The 25,299-nt window shown below is 38.0% G+C and overlaps 1 protein-coding gene across 1 annotated transcript in view; it reads right to left on the reverse strand.

The window, feature by feature from the left end:
* CPED1 (cadherin like and PC-esterase domain containing 1) overlaps positions 1 to 25,299 on the reverse strand; it is a 211,846-nt gene that overhangs the window by 90,876 nt on the left and 95,671 nt on the right. The window contains exons 7-15 of the mRNA XM_041002454.1: positions 22,185 to 22,324; positions 21,184 to 21,256; positions 19,851 to 20,018; positions 18,917 to 19,021; positions 17,231 to 17,400; positions 14,904 to 14,974; positions 14,297 to 14,341; positions 10,658 to 10,844; positions 9,592 to 9,760 (exon numbers count right to left, since the gene is read on the reverse strand). Coding sequence (XP_040858388.1) covers positions 9,592 to 9,760; positions 10,658 to 10,844; positions 14,297 to 14,341; positions 14,904 to 14,974; positions 17,231 to 17,400; positions 18,917 to 19,021; positions 19,851 to 20,018; positions 21,184 to 21,256; positions 22,185 to 22,324 — 1,128 coding nt within the window. The remainder of the gene's footprint in view (positions 1 to 9,591; positions 9,761 to 10,657; positions 10,845 to 14,296; positions 14,342 to 14,903; positions 14,975 to 17,230; positions 17,401 to 18,916; positions 19,022 to 19,850; positions 20,019 to 21,183; positions 21,257 to 22,184; positions 22,325 to 25,299) is intronic.

A 25,299-nucleotide genomic window follows, 5' to 3' on the forward strand; every position in this document is an offset into this window, starting at 1 on the left:
TATCCATATGGGAGAGCTAGATGGAGCACCATGCTCCTGATTTCAGCTCAGACTGGCCCTGCTCATTGCAGCTATTTGGAGAGTAAAAAAAATAGAGAGCTGTCTCTCCCCCAATTCTGCAATTCCAACAAATGCCTTCAAGATAGTGCCTTTCAAAAATGATTAGATGAGAAGATAACATTAAGGTGGAGTCTGCATGATTGAATACTGGTCACGTTCTGAAGAAAAAGGAGAGGTTATACAGCTATAGACATGCATGCTTCCAGCTCCAGCCACAAGATGCTCTGTGTGGACGGGTTCTGCACCCAAGATGACCATGAATAGATGCTGCTTCTAGATCTTGAAACTTCAGAACTATGAACCCAAAGAAAAATTATTTTCTTAAAGTCAGACTGTCTCAGCTATCTCATTATAGCAAAGAAAAGTTAAAACAAAAATTGACTTGGTAGATGTGAAACAATTGGAAATGGACCTGACACATCATACATGTTAAGTAAATATTATATTCCATGCATTTAGGCATTTTAAAAAGTGATAAAATTTTTAATTTTTTATAATATATTGCCATTTGGGAAATATCTAAAGGTATTTGGAAAAAAATCCAAGTTGTAGAAACGTGGGGAGAGTTTGGCTGAAATTATCTATGTACATATATAGAATACACATGTTTTCTCATGTAGCTTTTATTGGATGGAATAATTTTATTGGCTTTTAAAAGGACAATTTTCAAAGTAATAATACGTTTAGAGATAACTAACATTATGATTATCTCTTGTACCTGCCAATATACAGGCGGCATCTTTATCCTTTGCTGCTTATTGTACAAAATGGTCAGAGAAAATTTACCTCTTCAGCTTGACTAGGACCCATGGGGTAACATCTGTGAAGGATACTCTCAGTTTGAACAAAGAAATACCCTTCCTTGCTCTCGGGTTATACACCTGTGCTAGGGTTACTTTGAACTTGTAAGATGTGGAAGGAAATGGAGAGTGGGGAAAAAAAAAAGACCAAGGTGTCCTGTGCAGCAATGAAGGCCCATATATCCAGGTATTGGGAACTGGAGCTATTACTTGACTCCCTTTGATTTTGACTTAGCAACAACCTCATTGAAACTTGCAAACATCACATTTGAAATTCATTTACTCTAACGGAATAGTTCATCTAAAAAGTTTGTCGGGTGCCTTTCCACTTTCCTATCCAGTTCAGAAATCATAAGACTAATTCTCAGAATGCAGAAACATAAACTTCAAGCAAAGATGAATGGATACTACAAACTCTCTGGATGCTCTTAGAAGCCAAAAAGATCCGGTTCCCTTCCCCGTCGCCCTCCTGTTGGCTCTGCTGTACTAACGGTAGTAACAGTTTATTTCTTCTCTGAAAGGAAGCAGATGTGTCTCAGGGAAACATGCAGAACAGCTGTACTGAGCGAAACTTTTCATTTAAATGTTAACTTATCTTACAATAAGTTATAATCACTCATGAGGTAAGTGTTTAACAGCATTCTTTCACCAAAACAGTAAGATGATTTATGTAAGTACTAAAATAGATCATGGGATGAAAGCACACACCCTTTGTCTTCAACTACTTTTAAACAAAACTGAATGCTAAAAAAGAAGTTCCCTAGCCTGGGATGAATGTAAATGTTGGCTGACAGCTGAGGGGGCTTATGGAGTCTGAATGGCCAGCTAGGTGGCCATGAAGGAGACTGATGAAGAACAGTCAGTCCATGAACAGGGAATGTAAAACATCTGCAAAGGCTAAGTGTTGGAGCTCAGGGCCTCAACAAGACTTGAAACAAAGCCTACACCCCATTTGTTTGATAATGAAATGAATAGCACTGTTAACCATCCTTCAGAATGTTTGCAAGAGGTAGGACCAATTTCTCTAGTAGATAATCACAGCAAATAATACTTGGAGGTGCCCACGCAAGTGTTTGTGAATTTCCTCTAAAATTTGGATAAATCAACCTCATTTTAAGTCAAATAAAATAGTCAACAGGTGGACTATTAATACATACATATGTTTATAAACACTCGTACCATGTCTACATGATATAGCCTTCCTAAAAATCCACACACCATGTGCTTCCTAACTGGTGCGCCCAGAGATGCAAGCAGGCTTTTTAATTCTTTTTGATTCTTTCACTGGCTTGTTCCTGAGTTGCATTCTTGATAATCAGCAGAGAAACATAAATAAATATTTCTCTCAGTTTTGTGAGCTATTCTAGCGAATCAGTAGACCCAAGAAGGGAACTGTGCAAACCACAGAATTATAGCCAGTTTGTCAGAAATACAGGCTACCACTTGGAATGTGTGCTTGGTGTCTGAAGTGGGATAGTCTTGTGGGACAGATCTCTGACACTGTGAGGTCGGCTCTAAGTCCAGGACATGAGTGTTGGAATTGTATTACAACACTCCCAACAGGGGTCAGCAGAGCTGGAAAATGGCTTCCTATGAAAGGAAAGCCTATGCATTTCACGTCAAAAGTGTCGTGAGTTTAGAATCATGACGTGTGTAGAAGAATGGGAGTTCTTTCAGGTGTGTATGGTGGCTAGTAGAGTATTACACATTATGTATCCCTGATAATTCCCAATAGATACACTGTTGAGGAAAGACTCTTACTACAATCCCCACCATGATAAAGTTTATTTGGAATTCAAACGTTTGGAGTGATTTCAAAACATCATAAAATTAATGATCAATATGTGAATTCATGGGAAAAAATATAAGTTTTAATGGCTTGTATTCTGGTTGCATCGGTGTTTCCCAAACAGGTCAATTGGAATTTAAGTACAGGCACTGGCATTGTGGCATAGTAAATAAAACCACAACTTGTAATGCCAGCATCCCACATGCATATCAGTTTAAGTTCTGGATGCTCTACTTTCAATCCCGCTCCCTGTTAACAGCCTGGGTAAACAAGAGGACAGGCTAAGTGCTTGGGCCTCTGCTACCCAGGTGAGGGACAGCACCTGGTTCTTGGAGTCAGCCTGGTCCAGCCCCAATCATTGTGCCCACCTGGGAAATTAAACAGCAGATGGAAGACCTTTCTCTTCCTCTCTCTCTCTTCCTCTCTCCCTCTGTCCTTCCTTCTCTAACTGTGATGTCCAAATAAATAAATAAATAAATAAATCTGAAAAAAAGAATTTAAATACAATGGGTGTTTAAAATTCCACCATACACAGTAATCATTAAGGAAACTTGAAGACAGCAAAATCTGTATCAAAATCCATTTTTGCAACTGATTACATAGAAAGCTTAGCCAAAGTTTTTAAGATTTCTAAAGCTTAATTTCTCCCCCCCCCTTTTTTATATAAGGGGATTAAAAAACCCACATATGTTCAGGGTTATGGTGGACATCAAATCATACATGAAGACGTGGACTATAGCAGGAAAGCATGGAATAGCATTCAACAAATGTTGCCCTCCTGCGACCACGCCTGTTGCTGCTGCTGCTGCCAGTATTGTATTTTTCTGTGGCAAAGAGCTTACTCCTCTGGACAAAGTGCATAACAAGTACATAAAAGCCAGGGGCTGGAGGAGAGCATTTCACAGCAGTACAGATGCCACTGTTGGAAAATGAAGTTAAATTCTGCTAAGTTGAAGCAGGCAAGGGAACCAAAAATCATTTATCCGATATTTTACTGTTGTTGTGACTTTGCAAATCAACATGTTTTCATCAACTATTAATAAATACATTCTGTTCCCATATTAAGCATATTTACTGAAAACACTGTACAGTTATGATTTGAGATATTTAACAATCTTCTTATAATAAACCCCTGTGGTATTACAAAGGAATGAAAAACAAACGAGAGAATTATATAAAGAATTGTGAATGCTTTAACTGGAGTCATTCATGTATCATTTAACAGCTCAGCCTCCAGATGCCTAATTAATGTCTTTAACAAAGCAGCAAATGTCAGTCTTAACTGTATAGCTAAGTCCTGGCAAATATTTTAACATATTATTTTCTCAATATTTTCTCTTTGTGAATTATAATCCATTTTAAAATAAAATCTGTTTGTAACATAGAGATCTGCAAAAGGTAGTCTCCTAGACTTGGTATATGGCCTTTCTGTAATGTTTACATACGGGTCTATTCTATCACAACACTTGGGGGTGAAATGTACATGAAACCATAAATCATCTACAAAATCAACTTCTGTAGATATTCTGTTATCTGTGTCAAAAAGTTTTGATTTGGAAATGGGTAGTTGGAGAGGTATTTCCCCACATGTGCTTTAATTTCTTTAGAACATAAATATATTTTATTAATTCCTAAACATGACATACTCCAGCCATAATCACAGTTTCTTACTTTCTAAAACTTTATTCCTAGCAGCAAAACATGCTATTTCTGGATAAATCAAAGGGACATAACAGTATAAGCATATTATGTGGTGCTTTCTTGTTTCAAAAAAATCATGTTTTTATAATTGAATGCATATTTCTGATTATAAGGCAGAAAAGATGGAAGGTTACTGAGAAAAGTTTTGTTAAAATTATACCACTGGCTACAAAATGGTAAGGAAAGCATGTATGGAAAAGATGACAATGATTCTTAACACACAACACTGACGTATTACCTCTAAATATTTCACATTTTCAATAAAAACACAGATCAGTAGAAAAGCAGCAGCTCTTCTTACTTTAAGTCAGAAGTTCTCACTTGGGGTTGACTTGGCTCTAGTCATTTGACATCTAGACACATTTTTGTCTGTCACAGCTTGAGAAAAGACTATGCTACTGGGATCTTGGAGGTAGCAGTGATGAACTACACAGCACAATGCACAGAACAGATCCCCCTGACACAGAACTATCCAGGTCCCAGGGGCAAAGAAACTAAGGTGAACACACCCGACTGCAATGTAATTGCTTTATAGCAGTCCCATGCATGAGTTCTCCCTCACTCGTAATAACTCAGAGTGACTCTGCAGCAACCATAAACACACTTCGCCTGGCATAATCATACAAATTGGAACGTAGACACTAAGTAAACTCAAATAAGTCTTATGGCTACATAGGTGCTTAACAATGTTTGATAATGGAAGTGAAACAAACGATTAATAAACTAATTATCTTATAATTTACCAAAATGTCATAGTAATAGTTCTTTTCATTGACAGATGGTCTTTCTATTTGCTTTTTCCAACCTTGTTCATCTTCTAGTAAAATGATGAAATGAACAGAAGATACCCAGAAGGCAAGGGAACAGAGGAAGCAAAAAGTGAGAGGTTTGGCTAACCATAAATTGCACTCTCCTTTCCCAGCTGTTTGAAGGCTCACTGTAGTTTATGTTTGCCGTGGTCTGCAGGTCCTTCTAGATTCACAATCCTCACTGTGGTGACCTTAAGAGGTGCTGTCTTTGGGAATATGATTAGCACTTTGTCGTCACTCGGGTGATGCCTTATAAACGGGCTGCAGGAAAGAAAGCCTCTCCTTGCACCCTGGCTTTGCTGATAAAGGCCAAGGGTGTCGGTCCATTGCCCGTTTTGTTCTTTCAACAAGAAGACCCTTGTCAGGTCCCAAACGCCAGCGCCTGAATCTTAGGCTTTCAGCTCCCAGAACTATGAGAAATTCATTTCTGTTCTTTATAAACTACAAAATCTCAGGTATTTTTGTTACAGTAGTACAAATACACAAAGACTCTGTTTACTTAAAACTTAATACGAAGCCCATCAGGTTAAAATCTAATTTTAAAATGTAAAGAAAAACATAGCTGTTTCCCACACCAATAAATAAGATATACTTAGAGTATAATACATTTCCTTTTCAGTTCACCTATACAAACTTTGGCATTCAACTAGAAGCTACCCCTTCATCTGTGGGTTTTCACTCTTTAAGCCTTAACTCTGGATACCGTTGATGGGATAGAAAAATGAACAGTTTGGAGAACCAAAAGTACAGATGTTTCATAGTGTTTTTCTGTTTAGCTATTCATTTTGAAATTCTCAAATATCTGAGACCTGATAAGAGATTAGGAATGTTAGCTCGCAGCCTTTTCTTGCGCTGGGCTCTTTCTTTGTATTAGGTTACAATGAAACCTACAGACCCTAACGAGACTGAAGGTGAGAGAGAACAAGAGAGTCGCTGGACTCAGAATTTGGCGAGCAAAACCTCAGTTCTGCTCTTGATTTCTCCCAGCTCCTGAGGACACTTGTGCCAAGGGAAGGGGCTAAAATAGTACATGTCATTTGCGCCACGTTTGTCTGTTCACTTGCCGGACAGTTTCTGAAAGACAGGCTACAACTGCTTTACGCTTATTAGACACTTTTCCATGTCATAAAACACAATGCTTACTGTGGGACCACACATAAATGTTTAAATTAAGACCTTCTGGAAAGGATATTTTTTAATAAATGACTGAAATAGTTTTCTACAATTATCTATAGAATTCATTCCACAAGAATTTTTTAATATTTCAGTAACAGATGTCTAATATATTCTATTCTCTAAGGTAATTGCATGGTGATTAACTTGTTTCTGATCAATACAATATTTGAAGAGGGACATATATCTCAGAAGGTAATAATAATACTTTCCCACCAATACATTTTTCCTGCTATAATGAAGCATAATTTATATGTGGTATGTATAATTCTACACATATAAACATCATGCATATTTTACATTATATAATTTATATATAGCAAATCACACAAATATTTAGTGCACCATTAATTAAGTTTTATATGTCTGTAAAGCATCTGATTATTTATGTAAGCAGCACCCAGCAACTAGTTGAATATATAGGACAATCATCTAAAAAGTTCCCTGGTAAATACCCATACCACCACTACTTAAGTTGCTACCATTATCAACTGATTTTGGCTATTTTTGAACTCTGTATCAACAAAAATACAGTGTGTGTGTTTATATGTCTGGCTTGCTTTACTAACATAATATTTGGATATTCTTTCATATTTGTATATATCAGTAATTCGTTTATTTGGCAATATCTCAGTTGAATTTTGTTAAATTTATCTCCTCTCTTACAGAGTAGAGCCGTTATGAACAGAACCGATAGGGAGATTTTATAAATCTTCTGTTGGACATATCGCCTCAATCATTCTGTGTAGACTAGGAGAGCTGCTGAGTCATGGGATATGCATACATAGAAACATATATATATATATGTGTGTGTGTGTGTGTGTGTGTTTAATAGGTACAACCAAAGTTTTTTAGTGATCAATGATTTCACATTTCTGTGAGCAATGTGTGAAATAAAGCTTGCTCCATTAGATAAAGAGAATATTTAGTTTGGATTGGATTATATCTACACAGACCTATGTACACACACATCGACAAAAACACACTTGTCTCTAGATTTTCACCTGTTTTTTTTTTCTTAGCATTCTTGGTCAGGGTCTACCTTTTGCTTCTGAGTTATGAAAAATATGAAGATACAGAAATTTAAAATAAAAATTGCAAAAGTGATAGCAATACATTTTGAAATCTTTTCCACAGTCTAGTCCTGTTTCCATGGAAGAAACACTAATAATTGCTCCACTAAAACATCATGTTAATTGTGCAAATTCAGTAAACGATAAACATTGCTTTTAAATGATAACCTTTAAATTAATACACTAAAGGAAGAAGTCCTACTGTAAAGAAATTTACTTACTTTCGTTCAATCTACTGCTTCATAAACCTCTTTGGTCACAGAAACTGACTCTATCTTTTTGTAAAAGACATTATTCAGGTTAGACTTTTTATCTTGCATTAGGCCAGTCTTCACACCAATGTGAAATTACTTTGATATAGTGACAATTCTTAAGTTAGCAACACAAGTTTCTTGAAAAATAAAAATCTCAGGAATGGGTACCCCTACGAAACAGTATTAAATGTTCGGGAGTAGATAAGAAAGTGGTGGTGACTGGAGGTGGTGAGGCATTTCAATAGCTCGATATTAAATTCTTTAAAAATGGTATTCATGCTACCCTCTAAGCCTCAGTCAGCCAAATCTCTCTTTAATTAACCTTCTGTCCTTCCAAGCTACCAGAGGAGGTGAAACGTTTAACATGGCATATTGTCTATCTCCCGTCTAGATTGGTGTATGTGTTAAGAGTATGAATTGTTATTTCCCTAGACTCATGATTACATACGACATCAGAAAAAGTCATAGAAAACATGTAGGATCATAAAAACAGGTGGCATGTGGCATAGCAAATGATGTTGCTGCTTGCAATACCAGTATCACAGACAGGTGTTGGCTGCTCCGCTTCCAATTCAACATCCTACTAATAACCTTGAGAAAGAAGCACAACAGTGTATGTCCCCAGTGCTTGAGTCTCTGCTGCTCATGTGGGATACCTGGAAGAAACTCCTGACTCCAGAAGGCTTTGGCTTAACTCAGCTCTGGCCATCGCAGCCATCTGGGGATTGAAGCAGCAGATCAAAGAGCTTCCTCCCTGTCTTTCTCTTTCTCTGTAACTCTCACTTTCAAATAAATAAGTATTTCTTTTAAATTCTACTATTTAACTTTTTGGTGTTGTTAATTTCTTTTTTCTCCCTGATGTTGATTTTGTTTTGTGGCTCTTCATTTAAGGGGATGTAAAGTAGCTGTGTAATGGAGGCTGTCATATCTAGTAACATGTCATTTAACTTAATGGCATTGTAAATCTCTATATTTCTTTTTTCTCCCTGATGTTGATTTTGTATCATGACTTTTCATTTAAGGGGATGTACAGTAGCTGTGAAAGGGAGACTAACATCTGGATGTGAGGATGCAGTGTAGTAGGCATTTCTGCTTCCAAAGATAGACTTACAATGAAACTGTTTACTATATCTTGACAATAGGATCCTGGACTCTCTGCCATTGTCCATGCCCGCAATGATGGACATATGACTGAGTATGAAGAACTATATGTTAGTAATGATATAGAGGAACTAGGTGGTGGGGAGGATATAGGAGAGGAGATAAGGGAATATGGAACTGTATATTAAAATGATGATAATAATAATAATAATAATAAAATGTAAAAAAAAAAAACCCTCAAAGGCAGATAAGATCATCACTGAAGAAGGCATAGTCTCAAAACAGTCACCTTCCTGCCAAATCAACCCGACTGGACACGGGATGCTCACAAAGAAATCACAGCCTTGGAGACGATGAGTGTAACTGAAGGAGAAATATATCTATCCAGAGAAAATTTCATCTCATTTGCCCAGTGTCCCTTCTGTTAAATAGTTTTACAATATTGTCTTGTTTAAAATAAATTCCACTGAAGCTAGCGCAGTTTCAAAAGTAGAACCAGGGACTAAGCCAAGAAAAACATCACAATTTAAACAGGGAAATGTGAAACCTATTTTTAGAATGAAGTGTGAGTATTCAGACATTTTTTTGAATATCAACCACAATAAATCCACTGAATACGACGAGTACAGGAAGTAGTCACCCCATGATAAAGAATCCGCTCCCAATGAGGTGCCTTACATAACTGCCCAGGACTCTTGTTTTCTCGGCATGATACCACAGTTCAGATTTCAAAGCATACAATTTTTTAAAGCCATTTTCATTTGGCATTATTTTACCTGGGTTAACAGATCATTCCCAAGTCAACCGAGGGAGAAGATGAAATACACTGACCTGCATGAAACCGCATGCCGTGAAGTCCTCAAACAAGGGCAGACTTGGGCGGTCTTCTCTATAGATGGTGAGTTTGTATGTGATCAGGGTCTCTCCCTGTGCTGCAGAGTCATCCACCACAAGCATGGAGATTTTATTCATTCCTAAGCCCAGAGGATACTTGGCAAAGCTGGGGGAAGAGAGAGTGGGAGACAGAGAGGTCCATTCCAGTCAAACTGGTTTATATTTATACATCTATATTAAATTATATTTATATTAAATGTCCACCATTGGCATAAAGCGATAGTTCCACATGATTGCATAAGAAACTTAAACTGTGAGACCATGTAACTTCTGTTCCATTCAACTGTGTTATGCCAAGATGAATCTTGCAGGACAAGTCCTATTCTTAAAAGAATTATAACTGCTAATTAGACATCTTTCATATCATACATTATCTCAATACTTAAAAAAACTCTATAAACCAAGTGTCCAAAGTGGTATGGTACAGTCACTTTGACACAGCTTAACTCCCTGCGATAACAAATGCGTTTCTTTCCCTACATTATGAGGAGTATTTTCTGAGCTGTCTACAGTGTGTATTAAGGATGTATCTTCTGTTCAGAATCACCAACAAGAGTTGATAATGTTCCAAAGAATCTTAAAAATGTGTCAGTGAAACTATGAAATTTAGTGACACAGAGTCCGTAAAATGTCACTGACATTCTTCAGCAAGAAATGTCTGGGTGTTCAAAGACATAGCGCGTCAGGTGAGGACGGAGGACAGCTGCTCTTCAGAGAGATTAACGCCAGCAATCCAAAAATGGCAGTAAACGAAAAATCTCTTCACAATGATACACAAACAATGCTCTACCATTACGGAGTAATTACACAGATTATTAATATAATAGTGTAACATTAACGTGTTCTTTCAACCGCGTAAGATCTAGAGGGAGACATTTCACACGCCTGCAATCTCTCCAAATCATCTTGTGGCTAAACCTTTCTCAATCAATTCCCAAGTTTGCAAAAAAAAGTCTGCTTCCATTGTGACAACTCAACTTCCCACTACTCAGCATCCACGTACCTCGGCCCTGTCCGCTCATGCAGGTGCACCTTGCACTGACAATTAGAAGTCTCTGCTCCAATCGTCACAGTTACCACATCAAATGGAACTTCTGAGTAATAATCTTTGATCTTGGGGTTAAATTCAGGATTTAGTTCCAAATGTGGGTGCGTGAAGATCTGTTGGATGTGACATAGTGTTTCTTTATCTGTTAAAATAACAAAGAAAAGACAGCTGTAAATTAGGTTACTGTTTTAACAGCATACATGATGGAGGCGATTTCTTTTCCAGTTCCTTGAACAGCTTCAGTGACGGCTGATGACTGCTTATCCAACATTCTGGTCAAGCTGATGTGAAACTTGAGCAGACTGCCAATTTGTGAAATGTTGCAAAATTCATCCCTCATAACTGAAGATGCCAGTTAGTTTTAGGAACACTGCAGTTTTTTTCTCAGACCAAAAAAGCTGATTAAAGGCATGCAAGATAGGAAAAACATCTTCCCTGGGGCTTGAGAGCATTTGCATCATATTTATGACAGATATCAGGTACCATTGGACAATGGATCTGTGGGGTGGTAACAAAAGGGAACCAGCAGTGAGTGAGGAAGTGTCCTTACTATGCTGGTATTCAGCATCATCAGCTGCCATTAAATTAATATACTAGCGGATAGACAGTGGGATAGAGCAAGATGTGAACACAGATATTACACCAAACATTCAAGCACAAAAACACCAGCAAGAGCTGAGATCTCAGCTCATCTCAATTTGGAAAAAACACCATGAAGTGGGTGACGTAGCAAGCTAACCTTCACCCACAGTGCCAGCATCCCATATGGGCAGTGGTTCAAGTCCCAGCTGCTTGACATATAATCCAGCTTCTTGCTTATAGCCTGGGAAGGGATAATCAAAGGCCTTGGGCCCCTGCACCCACAAGGAAGACCCAAGAGAAGTTCTTGGCTCGTAGCTTTGTACCAGACCAACTCTGGCCATTACTACCATCTGGGGAGTGAACCAGCAAATAGAAGATCAATCTCTCTCTCTCTCTCTCTCTCTCTCTCTCTCTCTCTCCCTGTTTACCTTTCCTTCTATGCTTCTTTTAACTCTGACATTTAAGCAAATTCAGCAGTTGGGATGCCATCTGGGACACCCACACCCCATAGTGGAGTGTCTAAGTCTCAGACGTCACTTCACTTTTAATCACAGCTTCTGGCTACTGTGCACTCTGAGAGGCAGCTGGTGATGATGTAAAGACCTATGTCCCTGCCATCAACACAGGGACCCCTTGTTCAGTTCCTGGCTCCCGGCTCCTGGCTCCTGGCTCCAGTCTGACCCAGGGATTGGGCAAGTGAATCAGCAGATGAATGATTTCTGTCTCTCTGTGTTTCAAATAAATGAAAATCAAATAAATCTAAAAGCTAAAACTCAATTCTACATGAGATGAAACATACATTTGCAATCATCTTGTTAAGCAAGACTTTAGCATGCACTTTCTTGTTTCGTGGGAAACTCTCCATCTCTGACAGGGCACCACCGCCCCTACCCCTTTGCCTGAAAGCTGAGTTCTGACAGCGCCTTCCGCTGAGTAATCACTGTTGCATCTACTGACACCTGGTAACTCTTTGGCATTTATCCCACCCTAGTTCCAACTTGTTCAGGCCAGCTCACTTAGGTCTATGGAGAACACAGCATCAGCTATGTTGTCTGCAGGAAGCTTCACCTATTTGGCAAGTGTGTTTGGGGAAGCTGTTTGAACTTCTGGTTTCTTTTAGTGGATTTATTTTAACTGCAGAATTTTATTGCCCTCTTGAGGGATGATCATAACTCACATTAAACACAAGAACAACCTAGGTTTAAAGATAATCCCAACTGCTCGGAGGCATCGTGGAGTTATTCTTTTAAATCTTTTATCACACAATAAAAGCAGGATGATTAATGGTGAAGATCCAGGTAGGAACAGTTTTAATCAATGTAAAGACTTGGGGAACTTGGAAGGGTTTATGTAACATATTCATGTCTGTGCCACGTTATCTAGGACCTTAAAAATGCAATTCTTTCATTTTGTGAATAACAAAATAGAAACCTGAAATGACTTCCCCTGTGCTGTGTCTAGCCCAAGACTTAAAACAGGGTAGACGCTCAACAAATGATCTTTCTTACACTGCCCCTAGCTTCCCACTAGTCTTTCTCCCTATACATTTCAGGTAGCTGTCTCCCAGGAGAGTGGAATATCCGTGCATTCTAGAGGTGAGCTTGACCATGACTGAGTGCACAGTGGGGAAGGCATGCATGACACCTATGTTATACTTGAAACACCACTTTCTTCACTTGGATGTGTTTGTTGATTCTTTTTAACTTTATTGCTGCATTACTTTTCAGTCTTCCACAGCTAATCAATGTGTCAAAACATTGTGAACTAAATGGCATTTTAGAAGCTATAAATTAGATAATATAAATTAGAGGACTTCTATTTGTGACAAATGAAAACTCCAATCCATGCATTTTTTTCCAGTTTTAAGGTCTTACTAGACTTGGTTTTCTATTTATCAAAGACTAAATTTTACATGCAAGTTTTAGCACCAAATACAAATACAGAGATAGAGATGTTAATAGGTACACACTGTCAAAAATAAGCCTACTATGTAGCATTTTAATTTTTTCATGACATATTACACAATATTAAGCAAGTTACAAAGCTTTATTCTGCTTCAGGAACTTAATAGAACTGTTCTCTCTCAAGTCAGACTCTCTGGAACAATGCATCATCAAGACCACTGTAATATTGCTCAAAGTGAATAAAATATTTTAAAATGTAAAGTTAATGTCAATTTAACCTGCATGTATTTTCTTGATTGTGCTTTGATATAACATTTCATGAATTTTAAGAGAATAAATTGAAAATTGGCTTTAAGATGCTCAGCTGTTACAAGGAAAATTGAACTCCATTATTATGTATTATAATAAATCAGTCAAAGAAGAAGCCATCACAAGATGATAAGACCCCATGAAGATCAATGCAGAGACAACCAGCCAAAATGCTGAGGCTCTAGTCTTTATAATAAAGCCTTAAAAACTGACTGGATGGGCCCGGCACAATAGCCTACTAACTAAATCCTCGCCTTCTACGTACTAGGATCCGATATGGGTGCTGGGTTGTGTCCTGGCTGCTCCACTTCCCTTCTAGCTCCCTGCTTGTGGCCTTGGAAAACAGTAGAAGATGGTCCAAAGCCTTGGGACCCTGCACCCACGTGGGAGATCTGGAAGAAGCTCCTGGCTCCTGGCTTCAGATCTGCTTAGCTTGGCCATAACTGTGGCCACTCGGGGAGTGAACCAGTGGCCAGCTCTTTATATTCTCTCCTTTTCGCTGTATACCTGACTTTCCGATAAAAATAAACACATCTTTAAAAAAACAAAAATCTGGGCCTCTCAAAATGAGTTTGGAAGTCTGCATACTTCAAAAAACACACTTCATATTCCAAAGCAGAAAATCAAAAACATTTTCCTCATGCAAGAATGACATATTACTCAGAAATTTAATAACTTCTTAAATGTTATTTAAAAGAAAGTAACATCCTGAAAACATTCAAGCATAAAATTTTTTTTCAAAGCCGTACTGTGCCCGAAATATTGATTACGCCACCGAACCTCTTTCTTCTTAACTCACCATGATTGCAACGTGTTTCTGTATCTGCATTCAGAATCTGTGGCACTGTAAGAAGGAAATGCTAATTAAATAAAAAGTATAATGAAAGATGTGAAAAAAAGTACAGGGCAGTTTAGCAAACCACATTTTCTTAATTATCTCTCAATAAAACTGAAAATACATTAAAACAAAGTAAGTCACTCAATTCGAACCTCAGCAGAATGGTCATTTCAAATGCAAAACTTAAGGAATAAATGAGCACCTTAGATCATCACACTTTCTAAGGTGATCTACTGATTTCTTTCACTTCTATGATCGATAACTGTTATTTCCACAATGTTTGAACTTACAGAAATCATATCCAGTTAGTTCTACTCATATTTATTTTAAATTCCTTAGTTAAACCAGACATCTCTCTAAGACTCTCCTGATAAATATGCATGAGCAAGTGAATGAATAGAAACATGCTGAGTGCTGATATTCATTTGAGGAGGAAGCACATGTCCTCTTTCGATTTTCATTCTTGATTGCTAATGAAGCCAAACATTTTTTAATGTTTTGGGGCCAGGCAATGCTTATTTTATGCAAAAGTTTTAAATGTATTTTTTGTGAGACTATATCCTTTTACCTTTTTTATTTTCAATTGCATCCAAAGGCACTTGCGGTTTTCCAACGCTCTCATTCTCTGTAAAATGATTCCTGCAAATACAACGCCAGACAACTCTAGATCAATGAAATGAACAACATCCGTAGAAATTACAGCTCACACACGTTCTTCTGTGTGGGTAAAGATACTTTGATGAAGACTAACGCTTTCTGGGTTTCATGCCTCAAAACTGGGAAACTAGTCCCAAATGAGGGGGGGAACTTATCATCTCTAATCAGTGGAAGCACACTTGAAGAAAACCAGGGCAAAAAGTCACTCTCCAGTCCAAGGCAGGGCAATCTCACACAGCCTGGGTCCGACAAAGGGGCTCTAGAATACACGTTCTCATTGGAAGCTGTCTGGCTACAGTTACACAGTTTTGAAACATTGGATACTCCGAGGCACACACCCAGAAGTACACAAAATGCACTTCAACATGGTCCCTAGTAAACAAACTTAAAAGATAAATATGTTAGCACCAAAAGACTGAAATCCATACATTTAGGAGATCTTTATAAGTTCATGGAAAATATACCATGGAAACAGTGTGGACTGCAATTTTTTCTGCACCAAAATAACTCTACCTTTTTAATTGTATTGATTTGTTTACCAAAGCAGGACATGCCTCACGCATTTCACGTACACAATTATCAGCACACACTGACCCTTGCCACCCTGTATCTCTCTCATCTCCTCCCCTTGGTTTTTCCCCTCCCTTTTAGCTCTGGTGATAACTTGGTGAAATAAGACAGACCCCCCCAAACAAATATCATATGTTTTCTCTAATTTGTGATAGTGAATATAGAAAGTACAATAATCCCATCTTTAAAGTCTATTTCTGACAAATATAAGCGAACAATGCAAAAAAAATGACTCTCATTGCTAAGATCTCTATCTTTAAACTAACTGTAGTGTATGGTAACAGTTAGTTCTATCTCAGTAGGTTCTTCTCATTTCCTTCATTACATAACACACTACATGCTCGCCCAGACTGCCATTCAAATCCTCAGATTCGGGACCAGAAAAATCTAAAGTACGGCAGAAAAATTGCGGATCCTGACAATGGCAGACATTGGGCAGGGAGGCCCCAGGCCTCGCACGATGCTGCCTTCCTGGGCTGTTCGGGGTCTCCATTTCCCATCCAGCAAATGGACACCACAAAACTTGCCTCACTTCTCAGTGATGCTACAAAAATTAAATAACAGGCTCTGTGTGAAATAACATTTTATAATACTTATTGTCCCTGATATTACATTAGGCATCAATAAGGAGAAAATATGAATAAAACATAGTCGATTCCTTCAACATATAATTTAATGCTGTTTTGCTAGTGATAGAAAAGTCAAATTCTCCCCATAGAAGAGACAACCAGGCAAAATATCAGGCACTGCCTATCTCCCTCACTGACAAGTAGAGGCAATCATAGGTTTCACCTGTCTTAGCCTCTCCATGCCCTCCTTACCACCACCTGTTAGAATCTAAGTGGGCTGAGATGGCAAACTATCATCCCAGCCCACTGAGACTCTGCTTTCTAAAAAATAAAACGTTGGGAATCAGTGCCATGGCTCATCAGGCTAATCCTCCAGCTTTAAGGCCAGCATCCCACACGGGCACTAGTTCACTTCCCAGCTGCTCCACTTGCCATCCAGCTGCCAGCTTTGACTTGGAGGATGGCTCCCCACTTATAGCAGAGGATGGCTCAAGTCCTTGGGACCCTCCATCCACGTGGGAAACCTGGAAGAAGCTCCTGGCTTTCAGATCGGCTCAGCTCTGGCCATTGAGGCCATTTGGAGAGAGAACCAGTGGATGAAAGATCTTAATAAAATGAAATAAATATCCTACCTTCTAAAACAAAAAAGAGACAAAGAACACATACATTGATAAATTTATATAGATTTTGCCAGAATAAAGTCACCCCGCCAAAAGAAAAAAAAAAACCCGCTAAGTAAATCTTACTATCTCGGAGCCCACAAAACAAATCTCAATTCTTTCTGTCTCATGCTTTCTCAATTCAAGAGTTTATATCACTGAATGAAAATCATTTGAAACTTTTAATTTTAAGCATTGCTTTATAGTGGAGTCAAGTCTTGTTGGTTTGAAAAACCGTGGGCTATATTTTTGTTGCAGTGTCAGAAGACCAGCAGAACCATTATGGTTTCGGTGTTTTAAAGACATTTATTTTCCAGAGCACGGATTTCTGGACCCATTTCTTTGTGTTGTTTTCTTTAATGCAGGCAAAACGTTTTGAAATCAATCTTCAGACTTGACATTTTTTGGAACTGCACAATTCAAATTTGTGGCTGTCTTACCGTTCCAGTGGGTGTAGCAGTGCCTTTTTATTCATGAGCTGAAGTGGTTCAAATACATTTAAGAGAGACAAGCATTGGTTCAAAAGCGAGCCAGGTCTCCCCAGAGGACTTGCCATAACATAAACTTCATGCACCACAGACTGAATCCCAGGAGCAGTAGATGGGAAGAGCTGACCAGGAACACAAAATATCAGTATCAGTTAAGCAAAAAGCCTATGTATCACTCCATAGGCTTCCTATCGGAGTGAGATAGCCTAAAATCAGATGTTAACTAAAACGTACTCGTCAGCGTCACGGCTTAATATTCTGTGCAGCTGTCAAAATCAGTGCCGCTTTTTATAAGGTACTTTATTGATATCCCATTTCCAAATGAGGTGAGTTTGCTTGTCAATGAAGAGAAATGAATTTCTCCTTCCCAGAATAGACGCCAAAAACAGCTAAGTAACAGAATGAGTCAGACAGGGAAAGAAGGCAGAAAAAAATCCCTTGGGTTACAAGGGAATTACATCCGGGTGAGAATTATTCATCCCATCAGAGGAAAACATACAACCACCTCTGTTTCTATGCTCTTTTCGATATTGGAATACTGGGGTTTGCGCTTTCTTCCAAAAGTAATTCTTTAGCTTTTTTCTCACATTGTTTGCATAGATATTCTTATACTGATAGTACATCACATTATGAATTCCAGCAGAGGAAGCTGACAAACCTTTGCTTGTGTTTCTAATACACATCATCAAACTGCTGTGCGTGCATTACCAATAAATTACCAATATATTTAAACTAATTAAAACAATAATGTACCAGTTGAACTATCTTTGACAAAATAAACTCACTCTTAAGCCTCCAAAATATGAGCTGAATTATAACAAATATCAAACATTCACTACCCGATTTAGTAAATAGATTGGAATACAAGTGATGAAATACATAGTTATATTATATACAGATTTTTCTTAAAGAAAAAAAAGGTTGCACCAACTGCCAGGTTAATAAGAATTACTGCAGACTTTCTGAAAATGTTATTTTTAAAAGATGTCTTAAATCGCAAGTGAAAAAAATTGCAAATTCATTGAAATCCAAATAAGCAGCAGAAGTGGAAATCAAGCCTGCACTGTGTATGCACACACCGATAAACTAAATTATGCCTTGATATTGACCACTAAATTAAGACAACTCAACAAAGTGCACAGAAAATAAGCATCCTTTTCAAGGCTGAAACTAGCACAGATTACTGTAATTATTTATGTTTTTCTTTGAACTTTCCAATCGACTTGCAAATATTTAAGATCTATGTAATTTTCTCAAATATCCTTACTGCACTGGAGCACATTTGCTTTTACACAAACAAAAGGATGTAACAAGCAAAAATTAATTTTGATTATATGTAAGTGTCCCAAAGCGAAAAGTAAAGCTTCTTCAGAAAAATACTGACTTTTCCTTTGGGAGTCGTCACATTCCAGCAGTTACACTAATCTCATATTCTTATACTCCTGTAAGTTTTGTATTGTTTGAAACTCTGAAAGCACGTAAGTCCTGCTCATCTTATTATTCTGATCCCTGAGAAGAAGGAAGTCTCTGTTTCTCAACGAAGTATCTTTCTTTGGTTTAAAGTGAAATGCTGGTAGCTCGGAGCAGATTTACTACATGCCCATAATCAAGAGGAATCAAACGTCACTTTTGTTTTACCAGCTGGAATTGTCCCAGACTCCCAAGTTCCTCTATGAAAGTCATAATTGAGTTAATTTCCTCTAAAGGCAAGCATTGATTTCGCTTATTTTGAGAGTTTTCACCCTGTATTCAGGAAGGAAAAAAAAAAAATTTAAGCAAGTGCCAAAACGTCAAACAATGTTAACCTAATTCCCCCCGATCTCATAAACCAAATTTTAAAGGGAATAAATCTACAGCTGGACTAATCGTGCTAAACAATGTCTAGCGACCTTGAGCTGCCACACTGCAGTTGGAGCCTAAGAACTTTTCCTGTTTCACCAGGGGGAGCTGGAAGAAACAGATCGAGCATACTCTGGTCGGGAAGCGGATGAGCTCAGCCCAGAAGAGCAGGCTGTCCGGCGAGAGCCCCAGGAGGGGATGCAGGCAGCCCGCAGCCCTTAGGACACTGGAAACGAGCGCACCAGATGGATGCTTTACAGGTTGCGCAGTTTCATGGAGGCTGGTACACAGCTGTCCCTCCTTATTTCCAGGACTGGGAAGCAAGGTATATGGCTGATCGTTATTTCTGGGTTGAGCACTTTTCAGAAAAGGAAACAAGGAAATAGAAATAGGAACCAATAAAATCAGAGGAAAATGAGCATTTAGTGGGGCATGTCACCCCTCTCAGACATCAGCCCAGAGCACCTGGGATGGTGAGATCTTCCATTCTGCTCTCCCAAATTGTCAGAACAGAGAAATAGGCAGGGGATAACACTTCATGACAATCTGCACATATTTTTGATATATCAAGAAAACACATTTTCCTCATGTACCCAGTTTACATAAAACATTAATAACAGACTTCAGGTGAAAAAATAATTTTAACTGAATTATCAAACTTAGTTGCACGAAACGACACCTTTCTACAGGATGACTCGGAAAAATACTTATCAACACACCAATTTGTACTTACCTTAAATACACCTGATCTGTAAAGCTTTTGAAATATCTCAGGAAACACAGAAAGTGAAGATTCGTTGGAGAAGAGAAAATCGAAAGTGTCTCTTAAAAGAGTTTCTTCCATATTTTGGTCCTCAAAGTCCACACTAGCATGGTCTTGAACATGTAAATAGTCGTGTACCTTTGGAAGAATGAAAGCACAGCAAACAGTTCTCCTGATACACTCAGAGTGCAGTGGCCTTGCTAAGACATGATTGACCTGCTGTGGGACTGTAGATCAGATCTGACATCTAGTGGTCTTGTAGAAGTAAACAGCTTTATGAATGTCAGTAAAGTGCTTCTCTTTCATGTATTACAATGGCCACAATGGTTGAAACTATAGTTGAAGAAGTTGGCAATTCAAGAATGTAACTATTTTTCTGGAGTATAAATTTTAAAAATATGTACTATGAACCATTGGATATGTATTCAAAATAATGAACAAATGCATATCAAAAGGTGCCAGTGCATAACATCTCAAAATTGTATGGACATATCCTATAACTGGTTTGTCCAATTCTGAACCTTGTATTACATAGTTTGACTCTATGTATAATAGTTGTGAAAAAAGTAAACATTACATAAAATTGAATTCCAATTATGTATAATTTCATTTTGGTCTCTTTTTTTTCTCCTTTCCATCTCCCAAGACAAAACTTTTTAAAGACCAGTCATTGTTCTTTTATCTTCTTGTCATGAATGGCTATTTCACAAGAAAAATTATTTGGAGAGATGGTATGAAAAGTCTGTTTCATTCAGCAGGAAGGAAAACAGCCAGTGCACAAAAAAAAAAAATTCCTTAAATGTTTATACTTGAATTTTTTTAATTTTCAGGAAGATACAGATCAATTTTATACTCAATGCTTACAAAGAGCTAAAAGGTTACCTTGTTCTAATACTATTTTAGTATACCAGTAGTTATCTAACTTTTATTATTGCGTATCTAATTTTCTCCATGAATACAATGTTGGTTTCATATTACATTTATTTAATAAGCAGTGTTGAATCACACACAAAGATTTATTTGTATTTTCTAGGAACATATAATGTAATTGGAACACAGAGTTCCACATATATTATTTAATTCTCTGAATCATAGTAAATATATCTAGTATAAAAAGTTCATGGAAAATTCCTATCATGAGAAAAGTATGAAGTATTTGCATTAAAATATTATTTTAAACTCCTTTTTCACAAACTTTTTGAAAGACTGTTATAGATGCTTGAATTAACTTTGATGCAAGCTATTTTTAGACTGGTCATTATGAATGAAAACAACACACACACACAGGCTTTTGCCATCTCACCTGGAGCACAACAGGGTGCCTGAATCTGCTATAGCCAATATCAAAAGTTACAAGTTGAAAGCATGATCTGCATCTGGAATGAAAGCGTAAGAGAATAGCCAAATACAATATACATGTATGTACATACACATATGCGATATATGAACACACACATATATGTAATATATTGTCCTTGCTACATCACTCTATTATTTGGCATCGGATTATAGCTTGTTACAGTTAAATTTCAACACCTGTACTAGCTAAACAAAAAACAAAAAGCAGTGGTTTGATCATCTAAAATTACGTACAATTAATTCTTGGATTTGGAAGAAGTGTTGTTCTTTAACACATTAAACAATGAAGTTATTCTATGAAAACTCTATATATGGGTGGCAGCATTGTGGTCCTGACCGCAATGCCTGCACCTGATACAGACATCAGGTCTCCTCCAGGCTGTTCTCGTCCAATCCAGCTCCCTGCTGGTGAGGTATGGCATATAATGGTACCTGTGATGTCGGTATATGATAGGGACACAAGTTCAACTCCCAGCTACTCTGCTTCTGCTCCAGCTGCCTGGGCAACCAGCAGAAGATGGCCCAAATCCTGCCACGCTTGCCACCCAAGAGGGAAACACGGGAGGAGTTTCTGGTTCCTGCTTCAGCCTGGCCCATCCGTGACAATTGTGGCCATCTGGGAAGTGAACTATGACTGGAAGATTTCTCTCTGTCTCTCCCACTCTTTCAAATACACAATATCTCTCTAAAAGGTTTACTTTAAAAGCATGTATTATTCTAATCGCCGTCATTGAGACTGAAGCAGATCTGTAACATGCTCTCAAGTTTTAGGCTTCTACAACTGAGACAACAGGTGTTAAGAAGATCATATTTGAATATTGACATAAAATTTTCCATGTTCCACCTATTTATAATAAGGAAAACATGCTTTCAGTAACCATTTCTAGCACATAGTTTTGTTGCTGTTTGTTCACTTTTTGCTTTTCTAACTGAAAATGTGCTTACCTGTTGGTCTTTGGTCCCACAGTGGAAGTGTCACTGAATACATCAGCCACCAGGAGCAGTTTGCTAATTGCTTCCTTCATGTTGTCCAAAGCCTGAAGAGGGGAGCTGGCCCTCAGGAATGTCTCAAAAAATGTTTGCAGCTGTGAAGAAATTAACAGACACAGATGTTGAAACAACTGGTTCTGTCTCCCTTTTTCTCACCTCTGAGATAACACGTTTGAAGGACTCCTCTGGTTTCTCTCACCTAAGCACAACAAGTAAATACATAAGAATAATTGCTAGTCTAAGGCTTAAATACCTTGTAACTTAAGTTATTTCAGAGGTGCTTTCTCTCTTATTTTCATGACAAGGCATCCAGTGCTGGACAGTGCAATGAAAGTTAGGTAGTAAGGCTGCACTCAAAGCTCGTGCTTCAATTTGTGACCGCATCAACTGAGTGAACTTGTCTCTCACCTCTGAATTACAATGACGTTAATACCAACCAGAGGGTCGTGAAGCCAGGTTAGAAGGTAATGTGTTTGAACAACCACTGGAAGGGATGAAATCCAAACCTTGTTTTATTTACTACTGCCACCTTGCTGCAAATATTAAGTGCCTTTTCACCCAATTTATTGGCCTTAGGATCTGAGCTACTGAAGACACATTTGGAAATGAGTGTTCTGCTGATGTTTGAGCACATGATGTAGAAGGAAAAGCTGGGGAACTGTAACAAAGGGAGGAGTAAACTCAGGCTCATTTAAGCTTCTTAGGGACATTATGGTGAGTGCCATAAATAATCTCTTCACTTGCTTATATATTTAAACAAGCACACACCCCAAGTTCAAGTCAACATTTCAGAAAAGTAGAACACAGACCTCACATTGACTCATGGACTTTCTTCTTTCAAAGATAAAGAACAAAAAATATTTGCTGAAGCAACAAGCGGCAGGTATTGTGTTCACGATCTGGGCGAACAGACTAAGTCCGCCTTCACTGTGTAAGATTTCAAAGTGCAAAAAGTTGTTGCTGTGATCAGCAAGGACCAGTGTTGGCACAGATGACCTCGGGAAAGTAATCCACGCGTCCGTAAATGCTCAAGTCCAAATCCCCCAAGATAAATAAATACTGAATTCATAAACTTTACCAGCTGGAAAACAGAAACCTAACGAGAGGCCATAGGAAGACCCCAGGAACACACTAAGAGCATTTGGCAGAGTGAATGTTTTTCCACTTAATTAAGAAAATGAATGGAATAATTATGTAATTAAAAAAAACAAATTAATGCCAACACTAAAAATATTAACATACCCCTGAGTCAAATAGAAAAACATACTCTTCCTAAATAAAATACATATCATAGTTCACTTAGTCCACCATATTATGTAGAAAAGGGGAGTAACGAAATGACAGGACTTCCCTGGTTTAATGTTATCTGGATTGAGGTTGAGGTTAACATATAGGAAGGCGGGAAATGCTTGTGCAACAGATACGGTAGGTGGATTGACAATAATGTCTTCTCTGTGGGGAACAAGTACTGATGGAATAAATTGGGGTTGCACTTATTCTTCTAATGTAGATATGAGCATTAACTATTCAATGCCTTTCCAATTAAAATATAAGTAAATTTTTAAAAAATTATTTTGAGCTGGCAGTCATATAAATAATACTAAATGTTAGTAAAATGCAAATTAAAACCAGTGAGACATGACTTCATTCACACTCATTAGGATGGCTGTCATAAAATTGAAAGACAAAAACCAGAAGACAACAAATATTGGCAGGAATGCTAGGAGATTAGAATGCTCTATTGGTTGGAAAGCAACATGGTGTAGCTCCTTAGAAAACGGTTTGATGGGTCCTCAAAAAATTAAAAATAGAACCACCACATGATCCAGCAATTTCACTTCTGGATAAGCATCCAAGAGAACTGAAAGCAGGGTCCTAAAGTGATATTTGCACACACATGTTCATAATAGCCAAAAGATGGAAGCAACCCAAGTGCACAGAGGACGAAGCGATAAACGAAAACATGTGATGAATGCTTCAAAAGGAAGAACATTCCGACACACGTTACAACATTGATGAGTGTAGAAGGTATTATGCTAAATAGGGTAATCTAATTACAAAGTATGCTGGGTGATTCCATTTTTATGTCATATCTGGAGTAATCAAACATACAGCAGAGAAGTGATTATCAGGGACTACAGGGAAAAAGGGATTACTGCTCAAGACTGTATCATGTCAGCTGCACCAAAAGTTTTGGAGATTCAATCTGTATCATGAATATATTTATCTCTGTCCACTTAAACTGGTTATGACAGTACATTTTATGTTATGTTTAGATTTGAATTTTTAAAAATAATTCTTAAGTATAAATTTTATTTATTAAAATAGAGAGAGAGAATATCTTCCATGCAACAATTCACTCCCCAAACAGTCAAGACTGGGCCAAGGTGAAACCAGGGCTTGGGAAGTCGTTCTGTGTCTCCCTTCCAAGCACTTGAGCTGTGTACCTGCTGCCTCCTAGATGAGCTGAGCAGGAAGCTGGAGTAGGGCACAGAGCCAAGACTGGACTCTAGATCTAAAACTTTGATGGAAAATGTGAGTGTCCCAAGCAGTTGTGTCAAACAACTGTCTAATTAAAATGTTTTAACAAGTCTTTTTCACAGCTACACTGCCTCTAACAATAGTGGTTAACCCTCAGTTACTTTTTACACCACCAAAGTCCAAAGGATCATTTCTTTAAATTTGCAAAACAAAGCAAAAGATGATCTTTCCCATGCTGTGCATCTCGTTTCCTGCACACAGCCGTGAACTTGTATATTCCCATGCCACCTCTTCTGAGGCTCTGTGTTGCCCACGGTTACACTCTGATAGCCTTGAACTTTTTACCTTTTGGTTTAGAACGTAAAACAACACAGAATCAGCTTGAATGCAGGTAAAACGGCAAGAGGGCAAGTCAAGGATGAGCATGCGAGCTGGCCATTTCGTGCTACCGTGAACACTTTAAAAGAAACATAGGAATACTTTCAAGTTCACAGAAAACAGAACTACGGGAAAAAAACAATTTTGTGCAAAAAATTAAAATTCATTCATAGGTTTTGAAAAATACTTTTTTTCCCCCCAAGTACTTTAA

The sequence above is a fragment of the Ochotona curzoniae genome, unplaced genomic scaffold (assembly GCF_017591425.1).
Source record: "Ochotona curzoniae isolate NIBS_2020 unplaced genomic scaffold, NIBS_Ocur_1.0 scaffold_2476, whole genome shotgun sequence".
Classification (NCBI taxonomy): domain Eukaryota; kingdom Metazoa; phylum Chordata; class Mammalia; order Lagomorpha; family Ochotonidae; genus Ochotona; species Ochotona curzoniae.